At 32.3% G+C, this 13758-nt stretch overlaps 1 protein-coding gene across 1 annotated transcript in view; it reads left to right on the top strand.

Moving 5' to 3' along the window:
- The window catches only part of SPAG16 (sperm associated antigen 16), a 774014-nt gene that overhangs the window by 561173 nt on the left and 199083 nt on the right, over positions 1 to 13758 (top strand). The window contains exon 15 of the mRNA XM_031451824.2: positions 4616 to 4742. Coding sequence (XP_031307684.1) covers positions 4616 to 4742 — 127 coding nt within the window. The remainder of the gene's footprint in view (positions 1 to 4615; positions 4743 to 13758) is intronic.

Below are 13758 nucleotides of genomic sequence, written 5' to 3'. Positions count from 1 at the left end.
CTAGGTCAAGGCATGCAAAATTTTCCCTTGTTAAAATTTAAGTTAGCTTGGACATGTAGATCAAACTACCTGGATTTGAATCCTGAGTCTACATTCTACTAACAAAATGTCTTTGAGCAAGTTGTGTAATATTTTCAGTCTCAGTTTTCTCACCTGAATAATGTGATAGTATAACTTAACCATAGAGATGAAAGATTAAATAAGATAATAAATATATATCACTTTGAACAAGTTATGTAGTGCATTGTTGTGTACTGTAGGTGTGAAGTAATTGTTTGAGATGTCTAGTTCCCATACCTGTGGAGCATGATTGATGATTCAATTTATTGACACCTAACAGATTGACAGTAGCATTGGGAAAAGTACATACTGACAACTGCTGACAACAGCAATCTTACCTGCATCTTTTTGGTGCTTTATATTCCATCCTTATTTAGCCTCCCACTCCTTGAACATTCCCAAAATTTACCTTCTCTTTCCATTTTAATTCCACAATTGCTTTGCTTTATTTGTGCCTGTAAGATACTAAGGAAATAGTGTAACAAGCAAATGCTTAATACTGCACAAGCCTGTCCTAAGAGACACACTAATGTATCAGTACTAAAAATGTTTGAAATACTAATTTTCCTCCTAATGAGCCTAAACGTTTTATTATAGTTATACCTTAACACCAAGTTGCACGTCATTGCCCTCACATATTGAAAGCCCTGATGTTTCGAGGGCTTAATGTTCCTGCCATTCAGCTTGACGACCCCTCTTTCTTGCTCATTTTACATAGTGGAATTTTAGGAAGCAAAAATTAGATCACTTGACAGGTATTGTGTATGACAGTTTGATTTCATTTTTATTTATTCAAAAATGTTTTTTCTGATTATAACAATTAATAGATGCTAATTCTGTGAAGTTTGACTTTTGAAAATATGAAAGGGAGCAAATAAAATGACCCATCTTCTCACTTAACGATAACGACTTCTGATTTAGTTCCTACCAATCTTATTTTCAACATATGCTTTTTTTGTGTGTGTATAAGTATAAACAATTTTATTTGCTGTTTCTTTCATTGAACTATGTATATATGCTTTCCCTTGTATTAATACTCTTTGAGAATGCCATTATAATAGTTAAAATAATAGTTTAGTTATGTAACTATATGCTACAGTTATATCTATATGTATAGATATACATGTGTATCTGTGTGTCTGTCTTTCTTATTTATTTAGCAACTAATTTTCTTATGTTTCCACTCTCCTATCTTATAAATAATATTGTGAGGAACGTCTTTGTGATAACTATTGAGCTGAGGTATTGGCTTATTTAAATGTATTAATGGAAAATATATTCAATATATTTAAACACTTGCTATATATTATGCTATATTAGTTAAGAACTAGAATGTAATATATCAGTTAAAATCTCAGACCCTGAAGTCAACCAGACCTATGCTTAAATCCTCACACTGAATTACTCCACCTAGGTAATTTTAGGAAAGTCACATGACCTCTTTCAGCCTTACTTTCTTTTCCCCATAATAAAATGAGATTATTACACATAATGAAATAATACTGTAAATAGTATTGAGTATATTTTATGACAATAAAAGCTGTTATTTTAGCTATTAATTATGCTCCCACCTGGAATGCAAGTCTATTTGTTTTTTTGTACTCTTATCAATATTAGTATTTTCATTAAAAATAGATTCTAATTTGATAGGAAAAAATAGGAAAAATTTTAAGTGAAAAATGCAAGCTCAAACTAGCTTACGCAAAATGGGGATGTTAATTGGCTCACAAAACTGAACTTCAGACAGGGCTGATGGCATCTGATGTTTAGGTTTGGCTGGAGCCAAGACTTAAATGCCACCAGATTTCCTGAATAGTCTTAATCTTATCAATTTCCTTACTGTGCTGAACCTGGACATTAGAACTAAGTGACAAAAAACAAAAAAAACAAAACCCAAAAAACTAAGTGACGTAGCATAAGTAAATTATACATGTTTCACAAATTTTAATCAGAGAGGAAAGAGCTTATCTTTCTCAACATTGGTTTGAAAAATACGGGGCTATATTTTATTGCTTCTACTTGAGCAAGACGCCTATGCCTTAAGCATCTATTCTGTCCATGGAGATGAGTTTCAGTGAGGAGACTAGGTACAGTATATGGGGATAAGAGGCAGTTCTTAAAAGATTACAGACTTGGCCACTAGGGTGATCTTGGCCTGGAGAGTCGAGCTAACTGAATCTTCATAGGAGACTACTGTGGATGTTTTAACTTGCTCAATTCAACTGTATTATTAAGGTCAATGAGAAGGCTTTCAAGTGTTTGTTAATCTTTCCTTCTGTCTAATGCTCACTTGAAGAGCAGTTTTCCAATAGGTTTGGTGTTTCTTTTCTCTTATTTTTTTTTTATTTTTATGATATTTATGGCTGTTTTTTCAAAGTTATATAGTTAATTTTTAAATTTATGTTCTGAAAACTCCATTTGCTGAAGAATTCACAGTTAGCATCAAGTCCTTCATAGTATTTTGGTGTGGTTTCTGTCATCTGTACCATATTTTAAATTGTCCTGCTTCCATTTTATAGTGTTGCTTAATTATGACTTCTTTTTTCTTGGACACTTTTTTTTTTTGGTAACTATTTTCTTTTTGTCTCTTTTTCACAAATCTTTCAATTCATCTATCTGCATATTCTTTTCAAAGGTCAGCTTTTGATTTTGTGGATCTGTCTTTTTAGTATTTTAAGAGTTTTGTTTAATTTTGTTTTCTCTATGAATTTCCACCATATCTTAATGATCTCTTTCTACCTTTTAATTTCTTCTGTAGAAAAGAACATCTTCAGTTGGACGATTGCCCCAGCACCTGGCGATTCAGTGTCATAGTATATTTCCTCAAGTTTTAATATTCAGTGGTGTGAAGCACATTTAAGATTGTCTCTATTTCATAGAATCTGGACCAAAAAAAAAAAAAATTACATGAAGTCTATATACCTGCCTTTGATAAGAAGTGCCTCCAAATTAAATTCTGATTAAAACTTATTCTCAAAGTTGAAAAAAAATTATGTTCTATGACTTTTCAAAGAAGTTTGAAAGCTCTTATATCTAGAAAGAGTTCTTTATAATTTCTAAGAGTTCTTTACAATTTTTAATCTTAATATTCCCTAGAGTCCTGAGAACTGTTCTTTTCTAAAAATTAAATTTACAGATTCTTCACAATTCTTACAACACATGTTTGTATATTTGAAACCATTCCAAGTTTTCTACATTCTTTTTAAGTAATAAAAGAGATTAAATATCCCACTTATTAGATTGGGGACAAGGTTATTATGTTGCTTTACCAGTGACAGCAGTTACAGAACTTTAAAACTGGCATTTGTTGCTTTACGGGTATGTTTAGGGAAAAAACAAAAAGTTTACTTGGATTTTAATACAACATGCACATTTTATTTACAGAAAGGTTGAAAATCAAGGAGTAAATGAGAAAAAAAATTTGTGTGAGCTAGTTCAAAATGATGAGGGGAAATTGTATAATAATCAAGTTACTGTGTAACATTTTAGAATACTTAGGAAGAAGATAATGAGAGGATGATTTTTGACTAGGCATTAGAGAAAATTAAGCTGGATCTGAAAGGGAAACTGTGTGTCGAATTGGAGACTGTAATGATTTACCATAAACGTTATATGTGGACCTGGTGTAGCCAGTACTCATATTCACTTGGTCAGTGGACACAGAAATTAAGTGACAGAATGATGAGAATGAATGTAGATTATGAGTTTCTGAACAGCAGAACCCTCTCTTACTCGCCTCTGTGTCCCAGTCTCTGACATGAGGTAGATGCTGAATAGGTATCTCCTGAGAGGAGTATAGGCAGACCTTGAACTCCACACTGATGCCCTTGGGATGGTACTTCTGTGCTGGGAAGTGTCTGCCCCTGTTTCCATAACACTTGAATCCATCCACCCTTCCTTTTGTTTTCCATGCCTCTTAGCCAGTTACCTTCTTTCTTATCCCACTGCATGTTACAAAAATAGCCCCAAATATTTTTAATAATTTTGTCTAACAGACCAAAGTAGTCACTGCTTTCTTGCCATCCATGTTATCAGGCCCCAGGGATCCTACCTGCTGCGACAAAAGCTCTTCTTTCTCATCCATTTCGTTTCCTACCTGTTTTTATTTTTATTCTGAGTTATTAATTATCAACACAATAATTGTAAGCATTTAAAGTAAAATAGGCTTTTAGTGCAATATTTTCACATATATAGATAGCTTTTGCGTGTAGATTACGTATATCATATATGTGATATGTGTACGTATAGACAAATTACATGGGTATGTATGTTTCTGTTTTATTATATCTTCTCTATAGTTAAAATCATTAAAATGATTTCCTGAAAAATTATCTTCCAAAATTGGTGTGAAATTTTATATATTTCAATTGTCATTTTATAACATTTTTATGCCCAAGATAAGGGTATAATGAATACTTTCAGTTTAGAGGAGCATATTCTTCAGATTTAATAAAATTGTAACGTATTTTTTTGTCTGAGTTACTGTATATGTTTGTAGATATGTAATATGTATATATGTATGAATATACATTTCTCTTTTTTTAATACTGTGAAGGGTCACGTGATAGCGTCCTGCGATGCCTGTGGAGTTACAAAACTGTGGGATTTTCGGAAGCTCTCACCAATTGTGTCCATTGATGTAGGTCCAAGTCCCGGCAACGAGGTGAACTTTAATTCATCAGGTAGGATCTCTTTTGTTTAACATTTTTAACCAAGCTAACAACTTTAATATATGGTCTCCAAGTATTTTATATTTCCACTTTAGTTTTTTGGTGTTCCTCCATTGTAAATTTCTGTTCTTAATATTATACTAGAATATATTATATTGTTATATTTATCATATTATATATGTATATATGATGAAGGCATTACATTTATCACATATGTAAAGGAAGAAATAATAGAGGAGGTAAGTGTGTGCTAATATAGATTACTCAAGTTCTTAGCAGTGCAACACAAAATTTGGAGTCTGCATCCCTTAGAATCACCATCCAATGTAAGTAAATTGAGCTTTTTTAAGATAAAATAGCTAAACATAGGGAAGAACAAGTTTGGTGAAGGTAAACTAAAACATTTTAATGTAATATTTTAGTCTATAATAATTTAATAATATCTCATATTCTATCAATTTTACCATTAATTTAAATATATATTCATCTTATTGCAATTATGTCCAACAATTATTTTAATTGGTAATAGTTGTAATATTATTATTTGTATTTAGCTTTTTTTTACAGTAATATAAACGTTATCAATGAGATGAAATATTTTATCCTTGCTGTTGATAAATAGTGTAGCAACTGATAACAATCACACAATGTTTCCATTTGTCCGTTTCAAAGGTTAAAATTACAGTTACATCTTTGTCTTTAATAATAGCTTATGCTAAATAAGATATATCTGTTATTGTATGACGTATCTTTGCTATTGTGATACATGTTTTAAACTTTCAGTTTTGACAGTTTAAAAAATCTTTGGTATTTATTTTCAGTGGCTCAAAGTGGTAGAGATGGTGATTTTAGAAAAAGAAAAAAAGATAGAATAAATATAAAGAAAATAATAGTGTTCTATTTAAAAATTATCCAGAAAGTGTAAGTATTCTAGGAGCAATTCTAGAGCCATAAAGTAGTTGTGTTTCATGGAACTGGTTTCATGATATTGTCATCACATATCTGAAACATAGAATGCAGTAAGTTTGTCTTCTCAACAAACTTTAAGTTGTGTTCCCATTGCAGATTGGTATATAAACCATACTCATAACAATTACCTCTTTTAAATTATTTTTATTAATGTTCTTGACAGTAAGGCATTTACAGTCTACCAGAATTCGAACAGAAAACACTATACAGAATAAAAGATCCTAATTATGAGAATTTCATTCTATAATGTGAAGTCTCATTAATATTTCAGTTTATACTTTTTTGATATATAGAATATGCATTGGCATCACAGTTCTGAAGGAGCTTTAACTTGGTTTTCATAAATACTTTTACATCTGTAAGATCCTTTTTATTATCTTGAGGTAGCATCCAAGTGTTCATGTCCTTGAGTTTCGAACTCTGAAATTTCAAAACTTTTGGCTGTACTTTCTCATAGTTGAAGTTAAAGGGTGTTTTGAAATGCTGTACAACTAATACTAGATATATATTTTACTGTCATTATTATTAAATATGTTGCCACTGTTTTTTACTATCCTTGTTATCCAGCCCCAAATTTCTTTCCTATGCATACTCAGGAGGCAAGCTTTATTTTAAATAAATGTCAGTTTCTATTTTACTGTCACACAAGTCAATATCATCTTAAAGTCCCTGGTGTAATAAGCTTATTTGTTTCTCCCCATGACTGCTATATACTTGATAATACACTAATATTAAAAAAAAAACTATCAGAATCAAGGGTGAAACAATGAGAAACATAAAAGACAAAGAGTGTAAGTCAGAGACCCTGTTAATGAAAACATGTCATCTGTTCGAAGGAATATAATTGCAACCTGACCTTCCCATCCCTTTGACCATTTCTTCAAGGAACATACTATAATTAATTTTAATTCTATGTGCTTGAGAAATTAATGTCATAAGTCTTTTTCTCATTGAATAATGAGAAATTTGTGCTTCTGTTGAGAAGTCTTCAGCGACTCGTCCTTTAAAAAGTTTGAAATATATCAAAAATTGAAAGAACTAGAGAGAGCAAACATGAGGTCTAATGAAAATCTGAACAGAGAGATGAAAATCACAAAGTAAAATACCAGAAATTATGTTCATCGCAAGAGAGTAAAGAAAAATCAAGAGCAAAACAAAATCGAAATAGGGACAGGGACATACAGATCTCTTCTCATCTGCATTTATTCAGGAAAAGATGATTGAAAAGAAAAGTATAAAAACATATCATGAAAATATTTGGACCATGACGATAAAATCAAATCTGAAGTAAAAAGCTCAAAATATACATTCATTTGACGTAACGTTTATTTGTTCCCAGCGGCCAGCCAATACAAGCATATATGATACAACAACTGTCTGAAAAAAGCAAGGATATATTGATGTTATTAACATTTCTTCAGGGTTCACAGTAGTTGAGTTTTACCAAATCATGTTTCCAGGTCAAAATTCTGTGACAAAAATCAAATTGTTGATCACCTCGAACATGTTTTGTCACAAGTTAACTGATGTGAGGCAGGATCTTGTCTGCTGTCTCAGCTGTGCCCTTGGACCTGAGGAAACATTGATAATACACATATAATATCATATAATATATGTGCAAGTGTTGATACTATTCTTTCTGAGAAATTTAATATAAGGAATATGAGTCATTTTTAGATATTCTAAATAATCAGCATAGAAACAAAAATTTTCTCATCATATTGCTTGTCTCTGAATTAGTTTAATTGAAGGGCATCTTAAAATTATAAGGTGTGCTGCTTAAAAAGAGCTGTTTCATGTACAGTGGCTTATCTTTATAAATAAGGGATTTCTTGTCTCTGCAAATCCAACACAGTATAGAAATAAATCGGAGTCAAGGTCATTAAAGACTGAAACTGTGGGCCATAACATTTGATTTCAGATTTTATGTATATTAAAATTTCCTCATTACTTATTAACCTCATAAAGAAATATTTTCTTTTTAAATTTATAAAAGTAAATTAAGTACTAATGAAATAGTACTTTATCTGTTTTAAAACTGATACTTCTTATAGTGTATCATTTAAAAAATGTATCTTTGATAAAAATATTTGAAAACCTGTGGTGCAGAAAAAGAATATAGACTGTAATTCATACCCTTACCTCTTCCCAACCTTTTAGACTTTAAGCAAATTATTTAATCTTCTTGAAGTAAGTTTACTCATAGAAATAATGGGGGAGATAATTGTCTTACTGTCTTCTAATGTGTGGCAAAGGGTTAATGTATATTCTGTAAAGAGGAAATCCTAATACAGTCTCATTTTCATGTAATATTAAAAATAATTTAAATGGTTAACTAACAAGTAAAGTTGTATATAGTATTGTATATGCATATATAATTAAAATCGAAAGATTTAAAGATGTATGAATCACCATCTAGATTTTAGCTTTTCTTTCGCTGCGAGAAATCAGCTTCACACACATTTAAAAGAGGAGTTGCTTGTGGCATAGTATTATTTACATAATGTTTTATTTGCAAATACTTGGCTTGCAACAAACACAGATTGTCTGTTTATAGAAACATACATATATTAGTATGTGTTTATAACTCGTGTATTTGTAAAAGGATAAGTGTTCCTTTCTCATTAAACAGAGAGCCTCCTGGTAATATAATGCTGCACATTTTTACAAATATACACTATCTAAATACCTCTCACTTGGCATACTCAAATGCCATATGTTTTGCCATTCAAAAATGTATTACTATTTCAGAAAATGTTAAATGTAGTGAAAGTAATGGAAATGAATTGTGAGAATTTATACATACACTTTTCCACATCTCTCATTTCATCGTGTTTATGTAGGTTAGCAATATTTTTCACTCTTTTGTAAAAGGTAATTCCAGTACATTTGTCAAGAAGTCACATCCCTAGAGATTGTAGGAGCTGAAGTTTGAGCCAGATGGGGACTTTCTAGTAGAAAGCGTATCAGTATTAGATCATCAAAATAGGCAAAGTTTCCCACCATTTGGAGGTAATCCTAAATATCCCTGACAAGCAGAACCACAAGAGAAATGCTAAAAGGGAAGAAAAAAATAATGACCCCCTTGTAAAATATGAAAAGTATTAGACCCCTCCAGAATTTTTCAAAAATCATAAGATAACCCCCAAATCCTTGGTTCAAACTTGATTTATTTGTTTCTGTTTGTATAGGCTGCAGTTCATTGTTTTGTATTTAAAAAAGAGATTGCAGTTAATTCCGTCTGTGGGAAGCAGTGTAGTGTAATAGAGTAAGCGCTCACTTAGAAGTTAGAAGCCCTGGTTTTGAGTTTTGTCTCCACTCCTAAGTAGTTGAATGATCTGGGTGAAATTTCTAAACATTTCTGAGCCTCAGTTTCCTTGTATGTGAAATATTAAAGACCTATTGTGACTTCCACTTCCAGCCAAGATGGAGTAACAGGGGCCAGATTTACCCTAACACCTGAAACAACTGAAAAAAAACAGAAAAAAATAATGAAACAGTGGTTTTCAAACATTGAATACTGGGCAGTGGAAGAAGTACTGAGAGAGGGGAAGTACAAAGATGCGCTCTATAGCTACCCCAGAATCCTGTCTGGAGAAAACTTCTAGGTGGTCCAGGTCATGCAACTCAGAGATGGACAGGAACCTAGGGGAAACCTGGCGATTTCCCAGAGTTGAAGAGATGGAGTGGGAAGTCTGGGAAAGCCAAGGAAGCTAGAGAGTTTGTAGGCAGAATACAAGGCAGGAGAGAGCAGCACAGAGAGTGAGCTCTGGAGATTTGCAGAAGATTCCCTCCCACCTTCAATAACCTAAAGCTAGGGGAAAATCTACCTGGAGAGTTAAATAGAAAAATCTCCAGAGCTCACAGGAGCCTAAGAATAGTTTATGCTCCCACCAACCAGGTTGGTAAAACCTTACAATTCAGGAAAATTGAGATAGAGCAGAGATTGGCAGACTACTTCCCACAGGCCAGCTTGACCTGTATTTATATACAATTTTAATAGTACACAGACAGCCCATTAATTTACATATTGTCTAAGGCTGCTTTCACACTACAGCAAGAGTCAAGTATTCACAACAGAAACCATGTGACCTGCAAAGCCCAACATATTTACTATCTGGCTCTTACAGAAAAATTCGCCAAGGGAGGATATTCAGAAGGCTCTTACCTCAGTAGTGAGGCAACATGAGCCCAGACCTCTGGATCTAGTCCCTTCGCTAATGTCCTTAAACCGTCTGAGTTGGCTCATATGAAAACCTGTTTATTCTTTACTACAATTTAATGAGATTGTTACTGTCGGCCCCCTTTTTACAGATGAGGAAAATAGAACAATAAAGACGTGAACAACAATCCCAAGGACACCTTGCTGATCAAATGTGGAGTCACAATTCAAAGCCAGGCAGTCTAATTCCAGAGACTAGAATTTAGACTTTATATTATTCTGCCTCTCATTGTAATAGTAGTATTCAACTTCATATTGATACATGACATCTGTTAGGAGAAGTAATTTATTTGCTATGAGTATTGAAATTGTCGAATTAATGACCACTTGGCAATGTTTGACTCAAACCTGATTAAGACACAGAATCTTGTCACTATTTGTCAATTAGTTATATCTGGAAGAAGAAAAAAAAAAAAAAAAAGGCAAAGAAGATCTCCCTAGTGTTATCTGCCAGGTTTTTGATGTGTATTTACGTACAAGGCGGGATCCTAAGTACCTGTATGTTCCTCATGGGCTCTGGAACTCCAACCCCACACCTCAAGATACATTCCTATCAGAGTTATATGGGCTAGAATACGCGAGTGCCTGCAAGGCCCCCTTTCTTCCACTTATTTAAGCCCTCACCTGATTAGAAACTGAAATAAGAAAGGAAGAAAGCAAGCTAACCTCTTACGTCTCTAAGGCATAAGGCAGAGCCAACCTATGTTGCTCCTCCTAAGAGCAAATCCATTCTACCACCAGTTTCCTGGGAAAGAGCTGCAAGGAGAAAGGATAAAATATAAGAGCACAAGGGAAACCAGATGACTCTACTCAATTATTTATAGTCCCATTATTTCATTCCCTGTTTGTATGCAAATCCATTTTGTTTTTGAGTAGAATATGGTCTTTTCTGCTCCTGGAGAAAGGAACTGGAGGAGCTGAAGGAAATCAGATTATTTGTCTCCCCTGGAGACCCAAGTCTGTGATTAATACCTGCAGTGAAGTATACTGTGCTCTAGGAACTGGAAAGGTGCTTTTTCTTTTAATCATCACAAAACTATGAGTTTGGTTCCATTTTCCCCATTTCAAAGAGTGTTGAGAGCTTTAATTACATATGTGTATTAATAAACATATACATTTGCACAGTTCTGTGAGAGCCTGAATTAATTCATTTAATCTGTAGCTCTAGGAAATTGTAAAGAAAAAATTCTGGGGATTCATAGGGATGGTTTTATACTTTAATTGTGAAAATAAAAAAAAAACTATCTTTTCTGCTTGGTTTTAGTCATGCTAGTCCCTGTTTTAGAAACATTTTTATTCACCTGACAGCGAGTATGAAAAATAACATGCTAATGATAGTCAGGACACCTTGAAAACTTTTAACTAAAGGTGTATTGACCAAAGGTATATTAATTCAGAAATAATATTTGTAGTTTACGAAGTGTTATGACCATGAACCTGTTCTGATTGGTCTATTGTCCATTCTGATTGGTTCATTTTTAAGTATTTAGACTGTCATCCTAATAATGGATCATAAATTCTGAGAACTGAAATCCATTTGAGTTATGTAAATTATGAAAGTTTAATATAAGTGAAAGTTACTGACTTTTTTAAAATACAAGATTTATAAATAAATTGTTCCTTTCATTCAGATACTATGTTTAAAAGAGTGTATGCTTAGCCTAATAACACCACCATTGCACAAACTGTGAGACTCCTCTTTTGCAATTGTGTTCATAGTTTTAGGAATAATGATTTCATACCTTGAATACTCAAAAATGTCTAATCGGAGTCTGAATTGAATTTTTAGAAACATCTAGAAATTACTCACATCCCATGTGTCAGAAAAGGACATTTGAGTTAAGCACAAGGCAAGGCTCTAGAGAATAAAAAGATTCTTGTTCATCTGTGATTTGTAACATGAAATTGAGCAGGACGCTTAATCTCTGTTGACCTCAACTTGATCTTCTCTAAAATTAGAGATTTGGATTAAGTGACTTCATCAATTAATTTTACAACCTAAGTTTTACTCAACGGAGTATTGCATTTTCCCACTACTCATTAGAACGTGATATCCTGAAATTAAAATAATATTCTAATGTAAAACGTAAATGCTCTTGTATACTATTGAAAATTTTAAAATAAAATATCAAATTGTAAGTAAAACATTCTGCTCTTCCTTGATCCAAAATAAAAATACAAGTTGATATAAGATTCAATATTATTTAAAAATTGAGCCTCAAATTTAAATGACAACTGTATTGCTTGCAACACAAAATGTTTATTCCTGCGAATCTAGCAACACGCTCACTCTCTGTAGCAACAAGAGTTTCGGCAAAAAAAGAAATACATACATTTCAACATTTTAATAAATTAATAACTCAAATTCTTATAGGACTTTATGAGGTAGTAAGAATCTGACCTATTCTGGTTTAATTAGAGCAGGAAATAATTTATTAATCTTACAAATTAGAGAATTTTGCAGGTGCAGTCAGCTATTGCAGCTGCAATTACCTGGATGATACAAAGAATTCACACTTATGTCATTAGATCCTCAATTTTGTGAGTATTTTCAAAACAAGCATAGTTACAATTGTATCTTAGTTCTCTAATGTCACTTTACGGCATAGAAGTATAATTGTAACATTATAAGCACAGATGATCAAAAGGTGCTTGGAAATGTTTTCATATATAAATAAAATATCTCCTTGGCAGTTCATTACAATGCTTATGTGCTTAATTATATACAAACAATTTAAATCCAGCACATGTCCAAAGAAGTGACAAATTCTAAATTACTGTCATCATATTTAATGAAGATTAATTTTGTAGTAGTAATGTGAGAAACAGTTTTCAGATAACGTTTACACTAGTTAAATGAATATAACAATGTGTTAATGCCAAATTATTGTAAACACTTTTAAGAAATTCAAAAAGATTTCTATCTATATAACAAGTATGAAAAATTAGTTTCATGACTAGCTGTATCTTAATATCATCAAGGCAATGAAATATTCCAATGCATATAATTAGCTATGCCTGTATGTGTACGGGTATAATAAAAATTACATATACATGCTAGCATAGATCATGATGAAATATGGCTAATGATATTTTTACACATATATTAATCAAGAAAAATACATTTTGCGTAAAGAAATAAAGCATAATCAGACCCTTGCATTTTTCTAAGGGGTACATATTTATGGTATTAAGAGTAATGTTATTACTTTAATCTAATAGTATATGTTAGTTATTAGATTTTAAAATAATACAGTTAAAATTTATAGTCCACGCATACTTCATGACCCAGTCAAGTAGCCCAAGAATTTGTCTACTTTTTAATAGATTGTGCATACAAAATTGAATAGATAATCTCTTTAATCTGCCAAGCTGATGCTTTTTAATAGGATAATCCTTTAAGAGAAGTTGCAGTTCACCAGATGGGCAAATCAACCCAGAGTAAATAGCACACTACTCTTGGAGACAGAGCCTGCACAGTTGGTGCTTGTGATAACACACAGTTACATTTATCTAAAATTGAATTTCAAACAATATTCAAATATGATTTACTCAAATCTGACTGATCTCAAAAGTACCTTTTCTCACTTGTAATATAAGAGGAGTGTAAAGAAAAATTATTTAAAATCATCCTCATGTAATAGCCACAACTATGCACTCTACCACCAAAAGAAAAAAAATTGAAAAGAGTAGCATAGTACTGGTATTATGAAAATCAACACTCTGTAAATGCTTTGAAATAATGAGTTTGACAAACAGAACAGTGGATATGCATTTGGAATTATAGATTTGCATTTCAGGCCGTGCTGTCTATCCAAGAATTTTATTATTCTCATT

Source organism: Camelus dromedarius, chromosome 4 (assembly GCF_036321535.1).
Source record: "Camelus dromedarius isolate mCamDro1 chromosome 4, mCamDro1.pat, whole genome shotgun sequence".
Lineage (NCBI taxonomy): Eukaryota > Metazoa > Chordata > Mammalia > Artiodactyla > Camelidae > Camelus > Camelus dromedarius.
Note: the sequence above shows the minus strand (reverse complement) of the source record. Positions and strands in the feature narration are given on the sequence as shown.